At 53.9% G+C, this 25,529-nt stretch overlaps 1 protein-coding gene across 2 annotated transcripts in view; it reads right to left on the bottom strand.

The window, feature by feature from the left end:
• Nucleotides 1-7,757: 7,757 nt before the first annotated feature.
• WHRN (whirlin) overlaps nucleotides 7,758-25,529 on the bottom strand; it is a 92,547-nt gene continuing 74,775 nt past the window's right edge. Inside the window, exons 8-12 of one of the 2 annotated variants that reach the window (XM_060100814.1) lie at nucleotides 13,631-13,702; nucleotides 11,639-12,176; nucleotides 9,549-9,730; nucleotides 8,929-9,051; nucleotides 7,758-8,641 (exon numbers count right to left, since the gene is read on the bottom strand). In XM_060100814.1, the coding sequence (XP_059956797.1) occupies nucleotides 8,459-8,641; nucleotides 8,929-9,051; nucleotides 9,549-9,730; nucleotides 11,639-12,176; nucleotides 13,631-13,702 (1,098 nt within the window). In that variant the 3' untranslated portion in view covers nucleotides 7,758-8,458. The remainder of the gene's footprint in view (nucleotides 8,642-8,928; nucleotides 9,052-9,548; nucleotides 9,731-11,638; nucleotides 12,177-13,630; nucleotides 13,703-25,529) is intronic. The other variant, XM_060100815.1, reaches the window with a different exon arrangement.

Below are 25,529 nucleotides of genomic sequence, written 5' to 3'. Positions count from 1 at the left end.
TTAACCTCTCTGAATCTCAAGCTTCTCATTTGTAAAATGAAAACAACAATGGCACCCATCTTATGGCAATGATGTGAATACTAGGTGATCAACAACAATGTACTGAGTACCTACTATGTGTAGGGCTCTGTACTAGGCATGGGGAGGGTGACTGGGGACAAGATGGACAAGAGCTCCTGCCCTCCCAGACCTCACTCGATGCAGTAAAACCCCTGGCATAGTGGCTGGAATACAGCATTCCATAACCATTAGCTATTATTATCAACGGTATTATTGTTGTTATGCCTTCCTTTCTGTGGGCCTCAGTTTCCTCATCTCCAAACTTAAAATGTAGCCTAAAAACTTTCTATGATGCCACCTCACTTGAGCCTTAAAGTGGCATTACCATTCCCATTTTACAGAGGGGAAAACTGAGGCACTCAGAATTGAAGCCAGGCTGAGGATTCAATCCAAGTTCTTCTAACTCTCAGTCTCCAGATCTGTCCCAGCTCCTGGACTGAGGAAACATAAAAAAGGACCTGAAATTCAGCTGGTGACTCAGCTGGATGCTTAAAAAATAGTCTTTCTTCTCCATTTCATGGGGGTAAATTGAAATGTCCTTCGTGTGCACCAGTTTCCAAAACACCCTCTCAGCATGACAGCCACAGTGCCGGGACCGTTCCCAGTCTCTCTGGAAACCCTGGCACTTCTGGCGGACTCTGCAGGCTGATGAGAGCTGATGAAACCCCCTTGCAAGAAACAACCCAAATCACATGTTTCAAATGCAAACCACTGGACTTTGGGTCTCTGCCTAAAGTCCTCACATGGGCACCTTCTCCCTCTTTCTGAAGAACTGAGACCGCCTTTGGGAATAAACCCAAATAATCCTCCAAAGACCACGGGGTCCATCCCCTATTGGTAAGTAAGCCAGACTTAGGCCCCATCAAATGGATAGGTAGAAATTCTGTTTCTTGACAAAACAAAACCAGTAGCCAAAAAATAAAACCCACCAACTCCAAAGGAGGTGCCTCGAAATTTCTCTTTGGAAGTCCCTATACGTATCTAACCTCAGTCCTTCATGCTTCAGTTTCAGTCATTTCCTTTCCTTCTGTTCTAGAGGGCAGAAACAATGTCTCTTTTCACTGCAGCCAATCTCAGCTTCTCTTCTCAGCTCCAAAACAGCCCAGGTTTGTTATCAGCGATTTTCCTTTCCAACTTTCTTACTGAGAAGCAGAAGCTTTCCAAACGTAGGTAATGATCCGCTCCAACCTGTCACTTCTTTCAACAAAAGCCAGGGAAAGGAACAGGGAAGAGTCTTGTCCAAAGTCGCGCAGCAAGAAGGCTCTGGCTCTGCCTGTGCCAGACCCATCACACAGGGGAGAGGCCAGCTCGGCGGCCGCCCCGCTGCGCGCCCCTGGGCAAGTCTCAGACCCTCTTTGGGCCTTAGTCTCCCCATCTTCGTACGAAGAAAGGCTGGCCTTATTCCTGCAGTTCGTTCCAGTTCCTACCACTGTCGGAGCTGCCCACCCTCATGCTAGCCCTTGCTCTACCTCCGTACCCCTGCCAAAAAGAGGAAAAGAAACTTGCGTTACGCGTCCGGGGAGGGCGCACGGCTCCGAGTTGTCAGGCTGCGCAGGTTGTTGCCGGGTGAGCGAATATCACACAAATCCCACGACAGAGAAGTCCCACCTCCCCGGTAACCACAGCTACCCGGGCCACACCTCCAACCCAAACACAGCCCGAGGCCCAGCCAAGGACCACCTCCGGATTCCCTCGGTACCCCTCCCCTCCCGGTGACCAGCCCCAGCGAGAGAGAGAGAGAGAGAGAGAGAGAGAGAGAGAGAGAGAGAGAGAGAGAAAGCCAACTCCCCCATTGCGCGGAGGTGGAAACTGAGGCCAGAGAGTAGAGACTGCGCAACCCGTAGGCCGGCCGCGTTTGGACTCGGACCCTGATAGCCCGTCCAGGGCTCCCTCCTATTCCCGGGGCGGCAATCCGTCTCCTTCCCGTGCTCAGGGGTTTCCACGTGGGAGAGGCCGAAAGCTGCGCAGTCCCTGTGGATCGGAGCCCACCCATGCTGTCCACTCTCCCTCCCCATTCCGCCGACGGAGAAACTGAGACCCTGCGAGGGGCCAGGACCCGCCCCAGAACCACCGCGAACCCCTCCCCGCGTCTCACCTGCTGGCAGCCACGGCGCGCGGGTGGTTTCCCGGAGTTGAGCGGCAAACAAAGGCCTCCAATCCGGGCGCGGGGCGGGGCGGCGATATTTTGCATAATCCCGGAGGCCGGCCTGTGACGACCAGGGCGAGGCCTTTGGAGGCGGGGCCTCTGGAAGTTCCACCAATCGCAGAAAGGAGACAGCCCACGTCCCGCCCCCAGGGATTCCGACGTAGATCCAGGCTCCAGGACTGAAAATCTCAAATCTGGGAGATTGCGTGTCCTTCTGGAACGCACCCAGTGGCAGATGGGAGGCCTGGAGTTAAGACATTTGTGCAGGGTCGCACAGAGCCACAGTGAGGGAGAAACCATAAACTTTGATAGCCGAAACTACTGCTTCATAATAGTAGTAATAAACTTTTCTGGAGCACTTACATGTCAGGCACTGTTGTAAACTCTTACTATGCTCGATCCTCTCGTAAAAGGTTAAGTGGGTGTTATCACTACCCGCCAAGTGTATTCTACTAAAAACCATCATTAGACAAGTGGGCAAACGCAGGCCTGGAGAGAGATGAGAACTTGCCCTAGGTCCTGCAGTGAGAACAGCACAGAAATAATCCTTTGTTCAGTGAAAGCGCACCGTGAAGGGTGGCAGTGTAAGGCATCAAACTGGCCTAGGCTCTCGCCCTAGCTCTGCCAGTGGCGGCCACTGAACTTCAGGTAAATGGGATTCTCAACTCTGACCTCACAGGATTGCCGAGGGGAGTAAATAAATATGCATAGCACCAGGCCTAAAAGAAATAACTCAATGACACTAATTTAAAGGGCTCCTGGACCAATCCTATTTCACAGAGGGGAGGGGGTGGAATAGGCCCAAAGACAGGAAGTGACTTGCCCAAGGTCTGGCATCCAGCTGTGTTGCAGCCCAGTTCTCTTTCCTCATGGCAGAAAGCTCTTCCCAGTTCCCCAGGTTGCCACTGGGTCCCTACACACCCACACACTCTCCAGCGTTTATTGTTTGTAGATTTTTAAAAATAAATTTATTTATTTATTTATTTGTTTTTATTTTTGGCTGTGTTGGGTCTTCGTTGCTGTGCGCAGGCTTTCTCTAGTTGCAGTGAGCGGGGGCTACTCTTCCTTGCGGTGCACAGGCTTCTCATGGTCGTGGCTTCTCTGCTTGTTGCAGAGCACGGGCTCTAGGCGCGCGGGCTTCAGTAGTTGTGGCACATGGGCTCAGTAGCTCCGCGGCATGTGGGATCTTCCCTGGCCAGGGTTTGAACCCGTGTCCCTTGCATTGGTAGGCAGGTTCTTAACCACTGTACCACCAGGGAAGCCCTGTCTGTAGATTTTTGATGAAGGCCATTCTGATCAGTGTGAGGTGATACCTCATTGTAGTTTTGTTTTGCATTTCTCTAATAATTAGTGATGCTGGGCATCTTTTCATGTGCCTCTTGGCCATCTGCATGGCCTCTTTGGTGAAGTGTCTATTTAGGTCTTCCCCCATTTTTTTTTTTTTTTCCGGTACGCGGGCCTCTCACTGCTGTGGCCTCTCCCGTTGCAGAGCACAGGCTTCGGACGTGCAGGCTCAGTGGCCATGGCTCATGGGCTCAGCCGCTCCGCGGCATGTGGGATCTTTTCGGACCGGGGCACGAACCCGTGTCCCCTGCATTGGCAGGCGGACTCTCAACCACTGCACCACCAGGGAAGCCGCCCCCCCAATTTTTTTAATGAGTTGTTTGTTTTCTTGATATTGAGCTCCATGAGCTGTTTGTATATTTTGGAGATTAATCCTTTGTCTGTTGCTTCATTTGCAAAAAGGAACGAAATTGGGTCATTTGTAGAGATGTGGATGGACCTAGAGTCTGTCATACAGTGAAGTAAACCAGAAAGAGAAAAATAAATATCGTATATTAACACATATATGTGGAATCTAGAAAAATGGTACAGATGAACCTATTTGTAGGGCAGGAATAGAGACATAGACGTAGAGAACGGACATGTGGACACGTCGGGGGGAAGGGAAGGGTGGGACGAATTGGGAGATTAGGTTTGACATAAATACACTACCGTGTGTAAAATAGATAGCTAGTGGGAACCTGCTGTATAGCACAGGGAGCTCAGCTTGGGGCTCTGTGATGACCTAGATGGGTGGGATGGGGGGGGCAAGGGAGGTCCAAGAGGGAGGGGATATATGTATACATATAGCTGATTCACTTCATTGTACAGCAGAAACTAACACAACATTGTAAAGCAATTTTACTCCAATTACAAAAAAATGATACAAATGAACTTATTTACAAAACAGAAATAGACTCATAGACATTGAAAACAAACTTATGGTTACCAAAGAGGAAAGGGGGGGAGGGATAAATTAGGAGTTTGGGAGTAACAGTTACACATCACTATCTATAAAATAAACAACAAGGACCTACTGTATAGCACAGGGAACTATATTCAATCTTGTAATAAAAAACTTGAAAAAGAGTATATATATATATATATATATATATATATGTTTACATAACTGAAGCACTTTGCTGTACACCTGAAACTAACACAACATTGTAAGTCAACTATACTTCAATTAAAAAAATAATAAAAATAGATAAATAAATACGGTGATGAAAAAAAAAAAGATGAGAAATCTGAGGCTCAGAGAAGTTAAGTGACCTGCCCAAGATCACACAGCCAGGAAGTGGTGGATGTAGAATTTGAGTCCAAATGTCAGACTCTGAGGTATGGACTCTTTGAGGTGTGCCTTGTTCTCTGTCCTTGCGATCCTCACAGTGGTCTACTCCATCCCTCACCCTGCTTTCTTCCAAGCAGAGAGGGTGCCAAGTGATTTGAAGGCCAACTCAGCACTTGCTTGGGCAGGCCCTATTGCAAACCAAAAACTCTCCCTCTTCCGTCTTCTCCTTCATCTAGCAGCAGACCCTGAAACTGTCTAGTCATACCTTCCGCTCGCCCCCAGCTCTGGCATTATGAGTAAAGATGTTGTGGCCAGGTGGACCTCTGGCCCCTCCCTCTCCCAATATCCAAGCTGCCTTAGCCCATTGTTTTAGGTCCCTTCAAAGGCAACAGGACAGGACACATGTTTATCCTGGGGATTCACGTTGTGAACCTCAGGTAGCTGTGAGTCCAAATTTGTCCACTATCACTCATAAGGTATGCAACCTGGGGCAAGTAACTTGGCCTTTCTAAGCCCACTTGCAAAGGAATTTTTTTAAGCTTAAAGTTCTACTGGGAGGGGAACCCTCATACCCAATGGCCTACAGCCCCAGAGTCAGACCCAGGAATTTCAGAACCAACAGTTCCAGAAACTCACTCTTGTCCTTTTTCCAGAGGACAAACTTGGAATGGTGGGCAGCAGCTGCTGGGAGCTCCCTGACCCCTGGGGTTGGATGGAGTGGGGAGACGGCTGGTATAAGACACCAGAAGTCACGAGTTCATAGGGCAGGCCAGTAACTGGCCTGAAATTCACACAGCAAGTCAGTAATAGATGAAAACCTCTTGATTCAGAACAGATGCACAAGGACTCGGGCCTGGAAAAGATGTGGTGTTTATAAGGTCAGACGGCTCCTTTGTTCACCAGCATCCCAATGCAATCGTCTCCCTGGGGCTGACTCCAAGCCTGGAGTCTGAGCCCACACACAGCATCCCAGCCTCGACCAGAAGCAAGTAGCAGTATCCCCATTGTATTTATTTCCTGTGGCTACTGTAACAGCTTGCCACCAGTTCATGGTTTAAAACAACACTAATTTGTTCTTACAAAGGGAGGTCAAAGCCCAAAATCAGTTTCACCTTGCTAAAGTCAAGGTGTTGGCAGGGCAGGTTCCATCTGCAGGCTCAGGGAGAATCCATTTCCTTGCCTTTTTCAGCTTCTAAATGGCCACCTGTATTCCTGGGCTCGTGGTCCCTTCCTCCATCTTTGAACTGCATCCCTCCAACCTCTGCTTCCATCATCACAACACCTTTTCCTCTGCTGTGCCAAATCTCCCTCTGCCTTCCTCTTATGAGGACCCTTGTGATTACATCAGGCCCACCCAGATAATCCAGGATAACCTCCCCATCTAAATGCCTTAATCACATCTCCCTTTGCCATATAGGTAACACTCACACGCAACAGGAATCTGGATATCTTTGGGAGCCATTACTCAGCCAACCACACCCATTTTCTACATTGGGAACTAGGGTTCAGAAAGGTGAAGTCACCTGCCCGTGACCGCACAGGAGTTGGAGTCTGATGACAGGAGATCTGGGGCCTGACAAAGCCCTCTTGCAGCCAGTTGCGGGTTATTCCCTGCAGGGGTACTAGGGCTGGAGAGGAGCATACAGAGTCCCATGGGAGGGGCTGCGGCTTTGGGGGATACTGGCTGCTTTAGAGGTCCAGTGGAATCCAGGGCTCTGGACTCAGGTGGTCTTCTTAAGCTGGGGAGGGGACAGGAGCAGGTAAGAGCCAGATCTGGTACAAGTCTGGGGAATCAACTGCCCCCAACCCACTTCTGGCAGACCCCTGGACACAGGGCTGGACAAAGCAGGACTTCTCAAAGTGTTCTTGCGCCAGAGAAAGACTGGGGATGAAGGAAATGGGCACTAGGGCTGGCAGAGGGGCTGTGTAGCAGACCATTTTTTTGGCCCCCTCCCCTCCCCGCTCCCTCCATGTTTTTTTTTTTTTTTTTTTCGGTACGTGGGCCTCTCACTGTTGTGGCCTCTCCCGTTGTAGAGCACAGGCTCCGGACGCGCAGGCTCAGCGGCCATGGCTCACGGGCCCAGCCGCTCCGTGGCATGTGGGATCTTCCCGGACTGGGGCACGAACCCGTGTCCCCTGCATCGGCAGGCAGACTTTCAACCACTGCGCCACCAGGGAAGCCCCCTTCCATGGGTTTTTGCTTCTAACACTCACTGCCCTTGGCTCCTGGACCAGCTTGGTCTGCACAGATAGAGGGTGGGAAGTGACTGGGAATTCACTGCCTCTCCCCTCTCCCCCAGACCTTGTCCAAAGACTGACAACTTGAAAGCCCTGTCCCCTTACCCTGAGTGGGGACAACTCTAGGCCAAGCTTACACTCCAGTGTCCCCCGTGGGATCAGGCTGCCACTGTCCTCCCAGGACTCTTTGCCTGTAATCACATCCTGCTTGGCTTCCTCACCTTCCCTCCTGATTCTCCCATTGCTATACTGGACTCTCCACCACACTTCCTTAATGAATCACCTGCACAAACATCGTCATCTCAGAGTCAGTTTCTGGGACCCGCCCTAAGATAGGCCACCTCTCTGTGTTTTAAAACATTCATGCACATTGTGCGTTCTGCTTCATAACGTAAATGTGCGCTTAAAATATTACTGTGTAAGTTTCAGGGGTACAGCGTTACAGTTTAACAACTATATATACCTGTGCATTTTGAGCTAAAAATATCTGTAAATCACCTTCAAGGAAGGTGTTCCAAAGATGTGGCTGTTGCTCCAGTGCCCCTGCGTACCTGCTGTGTGACCCAGATTGAGCCAAGGGGGGGCAGGGAAAATGTGATATTCTGGGTGCCTCCATCTGTCTTACCATCCCCTCTCCACGTCAAGCAATCAAAATGCCAGCCACACAGGCAGGCCACATAGCACGCTGGGTCCTAATCTTGTTCAGATCTCTTTATTGAAAAATTAAAGTCATAAGCTCTGTATATAAATACACTGACGACGCTGATCACCTGCAAGGCCTCTGGGATTCGGCTAGGGGTGTGGTGGGAAACTGGGGTCCTGGGGTACCCAAGGGTGTGGGATGGAAATAAATAATAAATACCATGGAGGATGAGGAGCTAGGAGGAACGGGGGTGTGAATGGGGGGTGCTCGATGCGTATTTGTGGCACTGAAGGTCCTGCAAGATGCCGCCCTGGCTGGGGGCTGTGTCTACGGATTCTCATGTCACTGCACTCCAGACAAAAGCTCGGGCATCTGGGGATGGGCCAGGTCCTAGCTGGCCGGGGAGCAGCAGGGCCTCCACGCAACCCAAAGTTCCAGGCCCTGGGAGGCCTCAGGTGAAGACATAGGCGCTCTACCCTTCCCCTTCGTTTCTTCCCTTCCTGAGGTTTCATGCTTGTACTGAGTGCTTACTGTGTACTGGGCATTGCACCAGACCCCGACCTGACCTTCTGTTTGCCTGGCCCAGCTCTTTTTTCCCGGTTCTGGTCCAGTGGGCCAGGAAGGAGTGGAGGGATGTCTTCCTGCCACCCTGGCCATGCAGCCCCGGCCCCTGAAGGAGCTCAATAGTGCCAGGAGGGAGGAAGGACCAAGGCCGGGGGCTGGTCAGCAGCGGGAGGCCCTCGGGCCTTGGCCGCTAGAGCATCACATTGAACTCGGTGACCAGAAAGTCGACGTAGTCACGCTCCTTGCTCTTGAAGGCCTCTGCGATGATGCGCGCGGCCTCGCGATGCTCCTTGCCCCGAAGCGTCACCCCGTTCACTTCCAGGATCACGTGGCCCACCTTGAGCTGCCCACAGTTGTGGGCTGAGCCGCCTCGCTGCAGGAGTGAGACACAGGGCATGAGCACATGGGGTGCCTGAGGGCTAGGCCAGCCTGGCCTTGACCACCCACCAGGGTAGGCCTGCCACTGCCAACCAGGCAGCCACAACCTGGTGCCCACTGCCCTGATTAGGAAAACTGTGGCTCAGCGACAGCAAAGGCGGTATGAGCCTGGGTCTGCCCTTGGGTGCTGGGTCATCTCTGGGCGTGGCAAACCCCTGGGGATGCTGAGGGGGGACCTTCAGGGGTAGGGAGACGCGGTCAGGCAGGTCCCTGGGGACGTACCTGAATTGTGACGATCCTAGGCAGGGGCTGGCGGGTGTTGGCGCCGCCCTCGATGGCGATGCCCAGGGTGGCTGCACTTTTCTTCACGCGGACCAGGGTGGAGGTGGGCTCCAGGAGTCCGGGCTGCAGGTGTGAGAAAGGAAACCAGTGACAGGCCTCCTGGGTGGACAGGGTGCCATGACAGGCCTCTGGGTCAGCAGGGTGCAGACTCCAGCCCCGTGTTGGGAGCCTGCAGTGTGCTAGCACTAAGCGCAGCACTTGGTGTTCTCAGCTCTCTAATTCTGAGGCTCGGGAGGTTAAGAGGCTGGCCCAAGGCTGCCTGGGGGTGACACCAGGACTTGAATGCAGCCTGACTGCCTCGCCACCACATCACATCAGAACTGAGCTTAAAGATCCTTGAGACCCACCTTGAGCACTTGGCTTGTCTGTGTCAGTGGCCAAGGGAGGGTCTTCATACTCTGAATACAGAGGTCTTTGCTGACACCCACATCCCTCCAGTGACGGGGGGCTCACTACCTCCCCTGTGGTTACTTGTCAAGTTGAACCCTGCTCAGGACCTCCTGTTCTTCACCTGGGGCCGGCCTCCCCCTCCCCCTCTGCACCCCCCACTCCTCGCTCACCGGTTTGGCGGCCCCCTCTGTGGTCCTCTCGTTCCGAGGCGTCTCCTTGCTACTCCTGCCCTTGGCGGACACCACCTGTCTGCCTCGGCCTGGGGCGCTGGCTTCTGCCTCGCCGGCGTCCACGCCACTGTCCTCGCTCAGGGTCTGCCCGCTGTCCGAGAGCTGGGAGAGTGTGGAGGCTGCTGGGAGTGGGGACAGGAGGAGAGGCATGGTTTACAGCTGGGGCTGGTGAGGGCTTCCTGGAGGAGCTGGGCGGCAGGCTGGAAGGCTGGGGATTCTCTGGGCAGAGACTCCCTGCCACCCTCCCACCTACTGAGACCTGACCTTCCAACTGGGCCTGGCCCCAAGGCCACCACTTCCAGGACGTCTGCTTTGACTGCCCTTGGCCTAATGATTAAAACAGAGCTTAGGAGGCAAACCCAGCTCACAGATACGGGCTTTGTTTTGCTTTATCTTGTTTTGTTTCTTTTAACTCTCACAGTGTTGTCAATTTTTAACGAAGGGCCAACACATTCGAATTAGGAGATTTCACACAAAAATTAAATTCCAAGCTTCTCGGGGCGGCGGGGGGAAGGAAGGTTTGCCATGCTTGGTCTGTGCCCCTGCTGACCCCACCTGGCCTGAGCTGAGTGATGGGCACACGCCCTCTGGTTTAACAGTCAAACCGAAGCCGCTTCACTATGTGCGTAACGGCTTGGCCCCTGAGACTGAGACACTCTCGAGTCTGGCAGGTGGGGTTTGAATCCTCTCTGACCAGCTGTGCAATCCTGGGAGAGTTACACAGCCTCTCTGAGCCTCCATGTTCTCGTTCTAACCCAGGAGCAATGATGCCTATCCCATGGGTTATCATAAAGACTAATAGACACGATGTGTTGGGTGAAGCAGCCAAGAGAACAGACTTATGCTAGATTGCCTGGCTCCACAATTACATTCTGTGTCTCAGTTTCTTCATCTGTAAAATGGGAATAATAACAGTCCAGCCTCACAGAGCTGTTCGGAGGATTAGATAAGTTACTAATATCGGCAGGGTCCCTAGAACAGTGTTCCTGGCACACAGAAAGTGCTGTACACCTGTTAGCTTTATTATCATGTGTGTCCGGCTCAGTGCCAGGTCGAGAGTGATCCATCTATGATAGCTCAGGTTTCTCTCACCACATCCTGCCTGCTCTTCCCTTAGTTGCCTTCCCTCAGTGAGCTACTGAATGCAGGGACTCCGCATTCTGCATCCTAGTCTGCCCGCTGCTGGCATACAGCAGGTGCTAAGTAAATGTCCCCTGACCTGGCTGGCCACCTTCCCTGGCCAAGGCTGCCCCATGCATCATCAACTTCGCCACAAGATGGCAGCAGAATCCAACAAAACATACCCAACTCACTAAGAGGAGGGAGGGGGTCCAGGGCCTGCGGAGGGCTCAGCCTTACGGAGCGGAAAGCCAGCTCTGCCATATGCCTGCCACCTCCCCAGCTGGACAACCTCTGGAAGCTCAGGGCATGCGGCCTCGGGCTGGCCTCCCAGGTGTCTGGAAGGTCGAGCCCGCACTCTGACCCTGCAGCCCCAGGTCAGGAGACCTCCAGGGGTCCAGAGACTGCAATTTCAATGCCCACCTGTCCCCCAGCACCTGCTCTGTGCCTGGCACTGGGGGACAGAGATCACAGAAGCCACCCCTGCCCTGAACAGGCTCAGTCTTCTTGGGGAGACTTGTAGTTGAGTGCAGGATGACCAGGTCTGGGGCCCCTGGAGGAGGAGCCCGACCCTCACAGCCACCTGGCAGGACTGTCACTGTTATCTCCAGTCCCCAGTGGGAGAGCATGGCAGCCTGTCCATAGTCACACAGCCAGTAATAGCAGAGCGGGGACTCACATTCCCGCCTCTGCCTCCAAAGCCCCTCAGTGAGGGCTTGGGCTCGGGACCCTGTTCCCTGGACCCCCTGACCCTGAGAGGGGCAGGCCTGGGCTCGAAGGCCCCTCACTGGGTGAGCATCTGGTCCCACCTTGGCTGTGTTGATGGGCAGATCAACGTGGGGGGGGCAGGGAGCCCCTAAGATGACACAGCAGCACCCTGAGCCCAGCCCGCCAGGGTCTGTGGTACTCACTGCGCGTCTGGGGCAGTGCCCTCACTTCGTTCACGTCGGGCTCGCTGTCTGGGCGGTGCACCTCCACCATGACAAAGTGCTGGTTTGTGCCCGTCTGGTCTGGGTGGCCAGAGGGGGAGGGTGGCGGAAGGCTGCCCCCCGCCAGCGTGGCCTCTGCAGGGGGGCTTTTCAGGTGCGGGGGTGACTGGACCCGCGGGAAGGGGCCAATGGGGTGCTGGTTGACCAGGGCCAGATGGGCGTCCAGCGGCCTCTTGGAGCCGGGGTTGGCCGGGGAGATGGAGGCGTAGATGGGGGAGGAGGGCGAGTCCTGTGCTGAGGAGGCCTCTGGGGCAGGGGAGGTGCCCGCCGGCGGGCTGCGGTTCCGCGGAGCAGAGAAGACGATACCCGCGTGGGAAGATGCGGAGGAAGGCGGCTGGAGGTCCTCTCTGCCCGGCTTCCTCGTCTGGGTGGTCAGGTGGTCGTGGCCTTGGGGCAAAGGTGATGGGGGAGGCGGTGGCATGTAGCTAGGCAGTCCCTTGGAGGTGGACTTGACATCATCCTGCCAAAACACCCAACAGGAGTAGGAGTCAGAGCCCATCGTGCCTGTTAGAGGGGAGACCTGAGTGCCCCAGTGCACCAGGCCCTGGCTGCAATTCCGTCCCTGCTCTATCAGCTCTTGGCCACGCTGCTCTGAATAATGCAACACCCGAGTGGAAAACTTCTCCCTGCATCTCAGCCCCTGATAAGCATCAGGATCTTGGCGGGAGTCTCTGGGGATGGCGTCGTTACCTTTGGGAACTGAAGTTCTTGGCATTAGCCAGGGCTTGTCACAGGGCACGGGACTTAATTAGATGCAGGATGCAGAGATGGAAAACAAAGAAGGCCTTTCTTTGGCTTTTCTTTTTAAGGGATTATCATAGCTTCTGGAGACAGGAGGCGTGACAGGACTGATGGGAGAGAGTGGATAGAAGGTGGACAGACATGGGCTGGGGTGCTGTGTGGCCCTGGGCAAGACACAGCACCTCTCTGAGTGCACCTCTGGGCAACGGGGAAAACTGCACCCACCCAGCAGAGTCGTGGCGGGGTGGTGAGAAGCAGCGTGTGTAATGCATTAGCAAGGGGCCTGTGACCTGACAGGTGCTTGGTGAGTGGCAGAGCCTGTCATCACTATGCCCCCCTCCCTATGCCAGCATCCAACACTGGCACAGCTCTGATGGCCTTGTGGGCACTGTTCCAAATTCTTTACTTAGCTTAATGAATTGACTCCTTGCCACAGACTTATGGGGTAGTACACTATTATTACCCCCATTTTTACAGATGGGAAAACTGAGGCACAGAGAAGTTAAGAAACTTGCCCAAAGTCACACAGTCAGTGGCAGAGGGTGGGATTTGAACCCAGGCAGTCTGGCTCCAAAGCCCAGGCCATTCAAGAGTTATGTGGGGGCTTCCCTGGTGGCGCAGTGGTTGAGAGTCCGCCTGCCGATGCAGGGGACACAGGTTCGTGCCCCGGTCCGGGAGGATCCCACATGCCACGGAGCGGCTGGGCCCGTGAGCCATGGCCGCTGAGCCTGTGCGTCCAGAGCCTGTGCTCCGCAACGGGAGAGGCCACAGCGGTGAGAGGCCCGTGTACCGCAAAAAAAAAAAAAAAAGAGTTATGTGGGTCAGATCACAAGGCAACGCTACCCAGACTGCTGATGCGCGCGTGTGGGCACGAGGTCACGTTTAACTCCCTTTTCCAGTGCAATCACAGGGCCTCCTGGAGGAGCTCTCGCCACACACTTCATGCTTCAGTACTTGCTATGACAACGTTCAGATAACACATCAGAAGTAACACCAACTTGGCAAATAGTCCAACAGCCTGACAGCCCTGCCTCGGATCCCCAGAACTAGCTGAGAGCTCACAGCCGAGGGCCTCTGTCCCCTACCTGTGGCTCTCACCAGGGAGCCGGCCCCCAGGGTCTCAGGGAGACCCGGGAGGGCAAAACACAATGAAAGGGCCAGAGAGGGTCTTACCAGGGAAACGTCTGAGAGGGTGTTCATATTGCCCTGGACGGCCTCCCCCGTCTCCTCCAGGTCCAGAGTGTTCTAGAACAGAGGAGAAAGCCACGTGAGCAAATACAAACTGAGAGGGAAAAACCACGTTGCTCTTAGGACACCAAATCTACATGCCCTGAGACATCTTTGTGCTGTGGTTTAAGTTTCTCCTGACCTGCCCCACTCCGTGGGAATTTACTTTACACATTAAAATTAATGTCGATTTTCATTTGGAAATCAATTTCAAGGATGTCAATTTCTTGGAGACTTTCCAGGCCTCTCCTGAACTATGTGCGGATGCTGTGGCGTGGCTCTGGCCTTGACTGGGATTTCCTGTAGCTCAGCCCACACTCAACACTCTCAAAGCCTCCAAAACCCAAGGGTTCTCTCTCCACTGCTCCCCTCAGGATCCCAGGGAGGTGTGAAAGTGGCAAGATGAGAGGCGGATGGGGAAAGTCTCTCTCTCTTTTAATTTTAATGGTTTTGTGCTGTGGGGGACGGGGGAGAGGGTTATGGTTTCAATGGAGCTTATTTTGCAAAGATGTTCATTTCTTCCTTTCCTACCTCACCGGAAGCCTAACGCTCCCTCAGGTGACACTGAGCTGCCACCTCCAGCCACCCCGGGACGCCCAGCAGTGCTCCTCTCTAAGCTGGGCTCCTGAGGGCTCAGCAGAGTTACTTCTCTCCACCTTGCCGGGCCCAGGATGGCAAGGAGCCTCCACGACCATCACCGGGCTCAACTCTCAAGTTCAGCAACCCATACTGAGCAGTCTCAGTGCTCCAGACCGAGGGCCTGGGGACACAGAGGAGGTGAGACACCGCCCCTGCCTTCAATAGCTTAGAGAGAGCAGGGTGGACACAAATAAGCAAGGAGGCGACTGCACAGGGTGAGGAGGGGTCATCCGGGAAGGCTCCCTAAAGGAGCGAGCACGGCTTAAAGCTGGGCAAAGGAAGGGAGGATGGGTGTTTCAGAGGGAGGGGTGTGCATTAAGGAGGAAGGATAGAGGATGCTTGAGAATCTTCGGGGGGTTCCACATGAGTCAAGAGCTGCTTAGACCTAAGCCTGAGGGCAGTGGGTCACCATGGAGATGTGGTCAGGTTTGCCTCCTAAGAAGATCCCCTTTGCTCACTTCCTCTCCAGCCACGCTAGAGCCATGCAGGCATGTCAGGGCCTTTACATTTCACACTGGCTGTTCCTTCTGTCTGGAACATGCTTCCCCGGGACTATCCACAAGGCATGATCTGTTTGCTCACCTCCTTCAAGACCTTACTTAAATATCACCTCCTCAGAAAGGTCCACGCTGACAACCCCACCTAAAATCACAACCCCCACCCCTGCCCTGCTTTATTTTCCTCCTTTGCACTGATCACTATTCTTCACCCAGCAGCCACGATGTAATCTTGAAAGGTAAATCAGACAGTGTCTCTCCCCAGCTCATAATCCCTCCAGGGTCTTTCCATTTTACGCAGAGGAAATTCCAAACTCTGCCTTCGCTGTGCCTGGTGACTGGGCCCTTTCTTGCTACTCTTCCAACAGGATGGGATGGTTCCTGCCTCAGGGCCTTTGCACTCACTGCTCTGACTGCACTACACTCCTGGCTCACTCTCTCACTTTAGTTAGTTCTGACCTTAGTGAGGCCTTCCCTGACCAGCCCTGTTTTCAAACAGCGCCCCTCTCCAACCCCCCCATACCACCTCTGTCTAACCCTTGACCCTGCTTCGTTTTTCTGTATAAGATTTATCACCACCTGATCGGATACTATTGATTTGCTTATTGTTTGTCTCCCCACTAGGATAAATCCTCAAAGGCAGGACTTGTGACTACCTAGTCCCTACTCTATCCTCAGTGTTCCGGATAGTGGCTGCTTGGTAAATATTTACTAAGCAAATTAATTAATCCGCGAATGAATCAATGGGTGAATGAATTAAGCAGTGACCCTGGCTGTCACAGGGAGGAGGCCCGAGCAGGCAAAGAATTGAGCAAGGTGGCTACGGTAGGTCACAGAGAGCAGTAATGGTGGCTTGAATGAGGGTGAAGGCAGCAGGTGGATGGGAGGAGCCCCTTGACTCCATACCCCTAGGGCAGAGGCTACCAAGTCACTCCACACTGACCCCCATCTCAAATGAGCCTCCTGAAGCCTTGAGCGTTCTGGGTGGGCACAGGGAACGTGGTCAGCCACAGGAATCCACCAACCTACAAGATGCCCCGCCCTCCCGGCCCTGAGCCTTTCTCACCCAGGGCTCCTCATCTGGTCCTGTGATGCCTCTGGGACAACGTCAGGCTGGGACAACATCAGGCCAGGACAACTGCCTTGTTTTATCAACAAAGCTGAGGCTTATGTGCAAACCTCAGCTTCCTGACCTCTCCCGCTCTCTCCAACACTGTCTCCTGCACACCACCTCACGGGAAGACGCCCCAACAGCTTCGGTGATGCAAGGATGGGGAGATCCTTGAGGAGGGGAGGCCTGCTCTTTCACACACTGATTAGTGGTTCTGGCTTTTCTGAGATCGCACCCAGCTCTGCTACTCACAGGTGAGTGACACTGGGCAAACCACGGAACTGCTCTGTGCCTCCGTTTCCTCATCTTTAATATGGGTAAACAGCAGTTCCTCCCTCACGGAGTGGATGCATGAACACCTGAAAGATGCTCAGAACAGAGCCTGGCACAATGTAAGAGGGGAGGTTACCAGAAGCCTGGGATCTTGCAAATCTCCCCTAGGAACCAAATGGCTACACAACGTGCCCTGGCCCATGTGAGCACTTCGATAGAAAGAAACAGTAATCCTTTCATATACCCCCTCCTCCAAAACCGTAATGAGTCCAGTGCTCCCAGGAAACAGTCCAGCTGGGCAACACAGACCATCTAGGATGAAGGTGGATGGCGAGGCAGGTTACGTGCAGTGACTTCCCAAGACTCGGCCGTTACTGCCCTGGCCTCAGTAGGAGGCCCCAAGGGGACCATAGACCTGGAAGGTGCCTACACCAAAGACAAGAGGGGCCTCCATCACCTCAAATGTAGCTAGCCACTGCCACCTGCCCCCAAAATTCACCTTGTCGGCACCCTGGGGGCTTAGATGACAGTCCACGGTTGGACAAAAGACATGGGATTCTGTCCTGTTCTGGCACATCAGGAGCTTTGAATATTCATTTAGTTGATCAACAAGCATGTATCAGGCAGCCTTGACCTATGAGGAAAGCTCACGGGGGTAAAGGTGAGCAGGCCACTCCCCAACACCCAGCAGAGGGCCAGGCATGAAGGAGCTGCCCACAAACTGTTGTTCAGGATCACTGATGCGGCTGGCATTGTAATAAGGCCCACAGGAGGGGGCAAGGAAGGGTCCTGATCCTGGCAACACAAGCATGTTTTGCCGAGTGCTACAGGGAGGGCGTGACTTTCTCTTAGAGAGAAGGACATCAGAGAACTCCAAACTGTGGAGGGCCTACTGCATGCCAGATCCCTGCTGGATGTTTTCCTTACATGATCTCATTGATTCTCCCAACGACCCTGTAAGGCAGGCACTCTGACTGTCCCCACTCACATCTTTTACACTTAAGCTCAGAGAAGGCAGTGACTTGTTCAAGGCCACAGGGCCATTCTACAGCAGATCAGTTTTCTAACCCATGTCAGGGTGACCCCAAAGCCCGTGCAACCTTACCCTGACCCCAGAATTGAATAGGGTCCTGATACTATAGGAACCAAAGGGCCCCAGGAGGACCCTCTCTGAAACAAGAGAGAACACAGCCATTGCTGGGCCCTGGCCTCAGTCATTTCCTGCTGTTAGTGGTATCCTGGAGCCAAGATGGAAGGCAGGCATGGAGAGGTGGGAGGGTGAGGGTGGATCAGGGACAGACATCCGGCCCTGGGAGGAAGGCCTGAAGTGGAGCAAACGGCAGACGGGTTGGAGTCCAGCCCTGCCAGACTCCATCTGCTGAATCCAGACGCTCAGGAGCCCCGAGTCCCCGAGCCATGTTCCTTGTGCATCTGAAATAGCTGCAGACAGCAGGCTAAGAACCCGGGGGATGCGTCAGCAGAAACGCTTCTGGAACAGGCTTCGAGAGGAGGATCAAGGTCAGAGCTCACGAAGGAGCCTGTGCGTCCTGGCCTCCTCCCCACTCCCCTCAGCCCCAGCTGCTTGGGCTGCCCTCCTCCCGCACCCACTGAGGCCAGAGACTAGCTAAGGGTTGAAACCTGGAGGCTCAATGAATCCTGCCAGGTGGGACCCTTCATCAGTTCCACAGCTGAGGTGACGGAGGCTCAGAGAGGGGAGGCCACCTGCCCAAGGTCACACAGCAAGGACGGAGCAGGAAGCTGAACCCTACTCAAGGTCTGAGTCTGTTATCCAGACTACTTGCCATGAGAGCCAGGATGCCCTCAAGACCTGCTGCCGTTGCTCCCCCATCTCCTTCCTCCTCAAATCTGTGGCGGTTCAGAAAATCCCCTGCCTTCCAAAGAGAACTCCTTTTCATCTGAGTTTGCCCAGTCAGGGCTCAGATACCCCAGGGTCTGGTTTGAGGGGAACTGTGGGGAGAAAATGAAAGGAAATCATAAGGGGGCAATCACCTGTGCCTGCCTCTGCCAGATGGACTCATGATCCTGGAAAGGGAGGCCCGTAAGGCCGTGCGTGAGGCCTTACGCATCCTGTGAGGGAGGCCCTCCCCTCCCCTGCCCTCTTTCTCTCCCCTCTCTCCCCTCCCCTCTCTACAGCCCAGTTCCGGGGCTCTCTGCTCCCACCCTCTCATTACAATGGGAAGGCTCTTACATAAAGGTGCTATTTTCAGCTCTTCATTCTTCTTGCTTCTTTACTCTGATGTCTGGACTACAGGCTCCCCCCCCACCTCCACCCCAAAATGCACCAGAGGCCTGAGGCTGGGAGTGCCCTCCCCTTTCTGTCAATGGGCACACTGAGGCACAGAGTCACAAAGGCTTCTGGAAGGTCGGCAGTGGAGGCTGCTGAGAGGAAGGGGACAGCGGGAGAGAGAGAAACTAGAGAGGGAGGAGTGAGAATAAGAGGGAAAAAGAGAAGGGAGAAGACTGGGGAGAAAAGACCAAGAAGTGGAGAGCAAGGGGAGAAAGAGGAAGGGAACGTGAGAGAACAGCAGGACGTGGTAGCCTCGCCAGAGCTGGGGAAGAGGGGCTTGTCGCAGCCGGTAGAGCCAGACAGTCCTGGTGTTCCTGGGGGGCAGGGGGCTGCCCAGAGTGAAGGGGACAGGTGTGGGGGTCCAAAACGATCGAGTGGCCAGACCCTGGGGTGATGGCCGTGCTGGTGGAGACAGATCATGCCGTCCCAGCCTGTCCGAGCCGGGGCTTGGGTGGAAGTCTGGAAGCTGGAGCGGGGGTGGGTGGCCGAGGAGAGGACAGCGAGAAAAACAATCCTCAACACAGAGGGCTGGAACCTGCACTCGCTGGCGAGGCTGAGGCCATGGGAGCGGGCACTGGGCCTTTTAGCAGCTTGTCCACTCCTGCTACCATGTTTGGCCACCAAACCACAGAAGCAGAAAAGCCCCCGGGAAGATGGTGCACAAAGCCCTCCCGAGAGGCGGGTGTTACTGCCTTGTCCCAGCACAGCCCGTGCTTCCTTCTGCCTCCATGCATCTCCCTCCCAATGGTCTTAGGCAAAGGACGTCATTCAGTGAACAGAGAGGGTGACCCAGAATCTCCAGGTCAGGGACAGAAGAGCCCGTAGGACAGGCATTGGAAAGCGGGGCTCCAGGAAGGAGTCAGAAGCCGGTGAACCTGGCTGGGGGAAAACCCTGCATCTTTTATTTTCATTAACCTCTAACCGAAATGTAGCATCTCCTTCCTTTATGAATAGAGGCAACACAGCCCAGCAGCGCCTGTGACGCTGTCACAGATCTTTCGTAGCACATGGCAGAGGCTACAAAGTCCCATTTATGCTCATCACGGCCTGACAATTACAGCTGTTACTGACCTGCTGTCAGACCTGGTTACTGGGCGTGATGATAAAGCAGCACACATTTTACCATTTGTTTCCATATTTGAAAAAGGCATTTCATCATCTGATTTGTTTCCTTTGTCATCCTGTGTGTTTTAGTTTTAAACATTTAAAACTGTTATCCCGAGAACGGGTCCCAGGGCTTTGCCAGCTTGCCAGAAGGGTCCATGGCACAGAAAAGGTGAAGCCCCCCACCCTACAGTCCTACGTCAGTGTTTAGTCCAGCTCTCCTAGGTTATAGCCGGGCAAACCTGGGCTCTGAGGGGAGCAGGGGCTGGTCATGTCCCAGCAGGCTCTGACCTCCATGGACTTGGTTCTATTTGGTGGAAACAGCTTCCAGCACTCGCAGTCCCCACACAGGGAGGAGAATGCTCCTCAAAGCACTGGGAGGAATGGTCCTTATTTCAGACACCGGCTAAGGCAAAGCTGCAGCCACCCTGAGGGTCACTAATGCCTCCGGTGACACTATGGTTCTATGCTCTTGTACCACCCTCCGACCCACTTATCAAAGTGTGAATTATGGAGATGACTTGATTCGAGGCTGCCGTCCTCACTGCCCTTGCTAAGCTTCGTGAGGGTGGGCATGTTGTCTCTTGTTCCCGGCTACCAGTGCCCCGCTCAGAGCCTGCATGCAGGAGGTGCTCAACGAATGCTTGCCACATAAATAAGGAACGGCAGAATGACTGAGTAAAGAGATGGGCTCCTTCCTGCTCCCCCGCTAGGGAAGAACTTGCCCAGAAGAGGACTCCTAAACTCACCCGGGTTGGACCAGAGGCAGATGCAGCAGGTGGGATGTGTACCTCTCATCATTTGCTCCCTGTTTCTGGAAAGAGCTGCCTTGACAGTCAGGGGTCTCTGCAGCTGGAGGCGTCTGAGACAGGCCTGAACACCTCCGCCCTCCTTTGGCCCCGGATGAGGAGGAAGGCAAGGAGGCCATGGGGAGGAGTGTGACACTGCCAAGGGCTGACAGCCATGCCCTGCACCCCCTTCTCACCTTACTGCAGGGGAGACGGGCAATGGCCTTTAGAGGCAGGGGCCCCTTTCCAGGTACATGAGAGGCCTAGAATGCAAAACCTCTCAAATCCAGGAGGAAGAGGGCTGTGGGTAAGGCCAGGGCAAGTTCCACTGCCACCCCGACCTCAATAGCATCTGCTCCATGGGTACAAGGCTGGCTTTGGCCTTTCAGCCCCTTTTCCTCTGCAGTGCCCTTTGCCAGCCTTTAGAGTATCAACAGAATCGGCTCCTATAGAGTCCACACCTGTAAGTCCACCCCTACTCTCACTCAATCTCCACAACAACCTGTAGATGGCTGGCCTTATCAGCCCACTGTACAGGTGCAGAAACTGAGGCTCCAAAAGCTTAAGTCGCCTGCCCAAGGTGACACGGCTACTAGTTGGGAGAGCCAACCCTGGTGTGTGGGATTCCAGAGCTTGTGCACTTAAGCCCCTCTGCCACAGACCTGCTCACACTAGATGAGGAATTCAAGAAATGTCTGGCAGGCCTTTCTTCTTTCACGCAGCTCTCCTGGCCGACATCTTTATGGGAGGGGAATGATGCCGTTTGGAGGCAGCCCAAAATTCCCAGGGCTGACTCTCTATTAGACAAATGGAAAATAAACACAATTTGTTGAAGGGGGAGGGCTGCATCTGATTTCCTTTGATTGATTGTGTCTGGTTTGAGGGAAAATGGCTGCAGAATGAGCCACGTTTAACCTGGGATTGATAACCGTGCAGCACGAGCCAGGGAATTTGGGTTAAATGGAAACCGGCTCCAGCTGGGGCATCCGTCTGTGGCATGTGGGTCACAAGAGCCAGCCGCCTGCCCCCTTGCCCGTCTGAACGCCAGAGCAGAGGACATTTTCCTACGATGTGGGAGGTAACTGTCCAGGAGGCTGGAACGTTAGAAGATGATCCTGGGTGGCCAGGGAATGAGGTTTCATTTCGGTTTCTGCTTCACATTTCCTTGAACTCTGCTCTGTGCCAAGCCCTGGGCTGGCAGTGGGGACACAGACAGGAGAAAGATGAGGTTCCTGCCTGACCCCACCAGCTTTCCCTGTGTACTGGGGAAGACACTCAGGCAGAGGTTAAAGCAACATGGCGGGCATTTTAATGGAGATGTGAAAAGCACGCGTGCTCCACGAGGGAAGGGATTTTGGCCATGAGCAAGAAATGTTTTTGGTTGCTGTCCATCCAGATTGTGGGGCACGTTTGTTACTCAGCATCCCTGCAGCAAAAGCTCACTAATACATGGTGGTGTTGCAGACCAGTGCCTGGCACTTAGCGGCAAATGAATTAATATTATTTTAAGCTCTCTCTCAGGAGGAATGATGCAGCCCTTGTTCAAATACACAGGTAAGTGGTGGGAACACAGGGCTGCCATTCCTTGCCGTGCCTCCCCTGGACTATTTTCCAGAATCTCCTGACAAGAGGACTCTCAGAGTTGGAGGAGACTTGGGGGTCTGCCTGCATCATACAGATGGGGAGACTGAGGCTGACGGTGAGTGAGGGGCTTTCCTGAGGGTGCACTGCGTGGTGGGGGCAGACAGGAGGAAGGGTGTGGGCTCCTGACTCCCTGGATGGGCCTGGTGCCCTGCATTCCTGCATAGAGGGGCTTCCGGGAGGAGGTTTCTGTCCTTAGCTCCGCAAGCAGGCAGCATGGGGTGTCCAGTCTAAGACCTGCTGTGGGTGTGGCGGGAGGGTGTTCCCAGGAGACCCTGAGGCCAGGGCTGACCAGGCAGCAGGAAGAGCTGGCGCCTGCAGAGCCCGTCATCACGTCTCTTAGCAGCTCAGGCTGCACGACCTCCCCAAGCCCTTCCTGGGAATGAACCTGTTCTTGGTTCAAACCCATCCCCGTCTGTTCTCAACACTCAGTGACATCCTGGTGAACTAAGTCAGATCACGTCAGCCCCTGCTCTAACCTGCCAACGGCTCCCACCTCACTCAGACGCGAGGTCAAAGTCCTCGGCACATAACCCGCCACTGCCCTTCCCCTTGCTTACTGCTCCAGCCTCATGGTTTCCGGACTTTGCTCAGACACTCCAGGCCTGCTCCCACCTTAGGGCCTTTACATTCGCTGTTCCCTCTGCTGGAAACACTCTTCCCCAGCTGTGGGCAGGACCATCTTCCTCACCTTTTCCAGATCTTACGCAGGTGTCACTTCCTGACCACGCCACCCCCTCCCCAAGTCCCCTTTCCTGTTTCGTTTTTCTCCTTAGCACTTTTTACCACTTAACATACCGTGCATTTCAGTTATTTATGTGGTTTGGTCTGTCATTCCTGCTCTACCCTAAATTCCATAATGGGAAGTATTTCTTTGTATTGTTTTCACCACTGTATGCCCAGCACCTAGAACTGGATATAGCACATAGCGATCACTCAATTGATATTTGGTAACAGAAAAGAGGGAAGAGAAAGAGGGAGAGAGGAGATAGATAGATAGATAGACAGATAGGTAGATAGATAGATAGATAGATAGATAGGTAATGCCTAGCAAGCATCTGGTGAGCTGCTTCAGGGAAGAATCACAACCAGACTGCAGTGTTAACAGCACCAGCTCAGAGGTAAGCAGGCCTGGGTTTGAATCCACATTCTACTGTTCACTAGCTGAGCAATCTTGAGCAAGTCACTTCTCTCTAAGCCTCAGTTTTCTTCTCCGTAAAATGAGGATCATAGCAGTACTTGCCACACCTAGTTACTGGGCAGGTCAAAGAAGATACAGTTGGAAAGCATTATCATAGTGTCATGGAGTTGCTTGACAAATGCCAGCTACTATTATTATTAATAAAGGCCCAAATTATTCATATGGACCAGGCTCTATGCTGAGCACTAGGGATTCAATGGTAACTCCAGACACAGTTGTTGCCCTCAAGCAGCCCACAGTCAAGGCGGGTAACCAGCCAGTCTTGTACAAATGATTGGAATATAATGACACAAGAGCCATGACAGCAAGAAGCCCAAGGGGCTGAAGGAGCCAGAGGCTCAAAGTCACTCTCCTTGAGAGGATCAGGGAAGTCTGCTTGGAAGAGGTGGCATGTGAGCTAAGGGCTGAAGCACACACAGGAGCTAGCCAGGCCACGTGAAGTGGGAAGGAGAACACTCCAGACAGACAGATCGTGTGGCATATGTGAAGGCCGAGAGGTCTCTCAACAGCTCCACAGCACAGAAATTATCATCCTCATTGTATAAAACTGAGCTCAGAGAGGTGAAACTACTTCTTGAGGTCACACAGCAAGGAAGCGGCAGAGCTGGGATTTGAACAGAGGGCATTCTCACTCCAGAGCCTGAAAAACCTGATGAACTGGCAAATAGGAGAGACAGGGAGCACCAGGAAGAACCCCAGCTCCCCACCAGGGCTGGGTGCGGGTGTAAGGAGGTGGGGGGCAGGACCACAGCCCCCTGCCTCTGCCCCAGCTGAGGCACTCCCACAGCCCCCCTTGGCAGGAAGGACGGTACCTCCATCAGGTCTATGAGCCACAGCAGCCGCTCCTGGGGAGGAAGCGTGGGCAAAAGGCAAAAAGAAAAATACATCAAATAAATATTAGGGATGGAATGGGCACAGCAAACCCCCTTCCCAAACACCACCCCCCCCACCCACACACAAAGGCAAAATAAACAAAAGGATTCTCCAAGTCCCTTTTTTCTTTACTTGGGATGCTGTGGGCAAGAATAAAGAAGGGGTGAGGAAACCCCACTTCTACAATCAGCATGGCCTCGTTCTAACTGCCTCCTTGAAGGAAACCAGGGGTTCCTCACTGCTCTGCAGAAATGACACGTGTCCTTAAAAAGGGCCTTCAGGAGATGGTCATGCCCCTGGGGGCAATCCTGGGACTCTCTAGCAGTTGAGGCTAGGGTCATTATTCCCACTTGGCAGATGGGAAAACTGAGGCTAAGCAAAGGGAAGTGATTTGTCCAAGGTCACACCTGCAACTGAAAGGCAGAGCCTGAAGGAGGACCCTGTTCAGAAGCCTCGATCAGAGAAGACCCAGATTTCAGGGAGGCTCAGGCCCCGTGGTGGCAGAGAAGCTCAGCATCTGCAAACTGGAGCCCTGGGCTGTGCGTGTGGAAAGCACCCAGGGGGGATGAAGTTTGGAGGGGGGGTGGCAGGTCCTCAGCCCAGTGCTTTCCAGAAGCCACCAAATGCCTGCAAGGCCCTGGATACAGGGTGGTTTTTCCAGCCAGGCTGTGACAGGTCAGGAAGAACAGAGGTTTCCTCTGCCCTCAGGCTGTGGGCAGCATGTCTGGGATGTTACTCATCCTTTACTCCTCCCAGCAAGCTGGGGAAAGCAGCACGGCTGCCCCAACACGAGGAGGGAAACAGAGGCACTGCGGATCGAGGCAGCCTTTCCACATTGCCTCTCCTGCCTGTACGATGTTCTCTTAGCACCCACCTGCGAGGGCTCGCCCTGGTCTTGGTGAGTCCTGATCTGACATGCCCGAGCTATCCAGTGGGTCTCAGACTCATGGTTATTCCCATTTCAGAAGCTGGGAGACCCCTTCCATCTGTCCCACAAACTCCCTGCCTAAAATCATCCCGTGGCCTTTCTGAAGTCTGCCTTTCCCAGGGTGCTCCAATCCACAGAGAGGGTCTCTCCGGCAGGGCAGGGTCAACTGCCACAGCTGGGGCTCAGATGGCCAGGGTCAGCACTCCCCAGGTGCAGGAGAGACCCCCGGGCTGCGACAGGGTCATGGGAGGCCAGTGCTGAGCTGGGGCTGGGACCCCTGCCCAGAGCCCTTCCTGGGTATAATAGTTACCCTGAGGCGTCTTAGTGCTGCAGCCTGGCCTGCCATCAGGGCATCAGGGCTGCCGTGGCCAGGGCCACCCAGGGCCTCAGGTGATTTAACCTAAACCTCTTGCCTCCCAGGTTAGAACACACCCCATTCCACCCACTGGATTTCTCATGCCTGATTCTAAAGGGACCATCCC

This window comes from Mesoplodon densirostris, chromosome 6 (assembly GCF_025265405.1).
Source record: "Mesoplodon densirostris isolate mMesDen1 chromosome 6, mMesDen1 primary haplotype, whole genome shotgun sequence".
Lineage (NCBI taxonomy): Eukaryota > Metazoa > Chordata > Mammalia > Artiodactyla > Ziphiidae > Mesoplodon > Mesoplodon densirostris.
The sequence above is the reverse complement of the archived record's forward strand: the minus strand, read 5'-3'. Positions and strand labels throughout refer to the sequence as shown.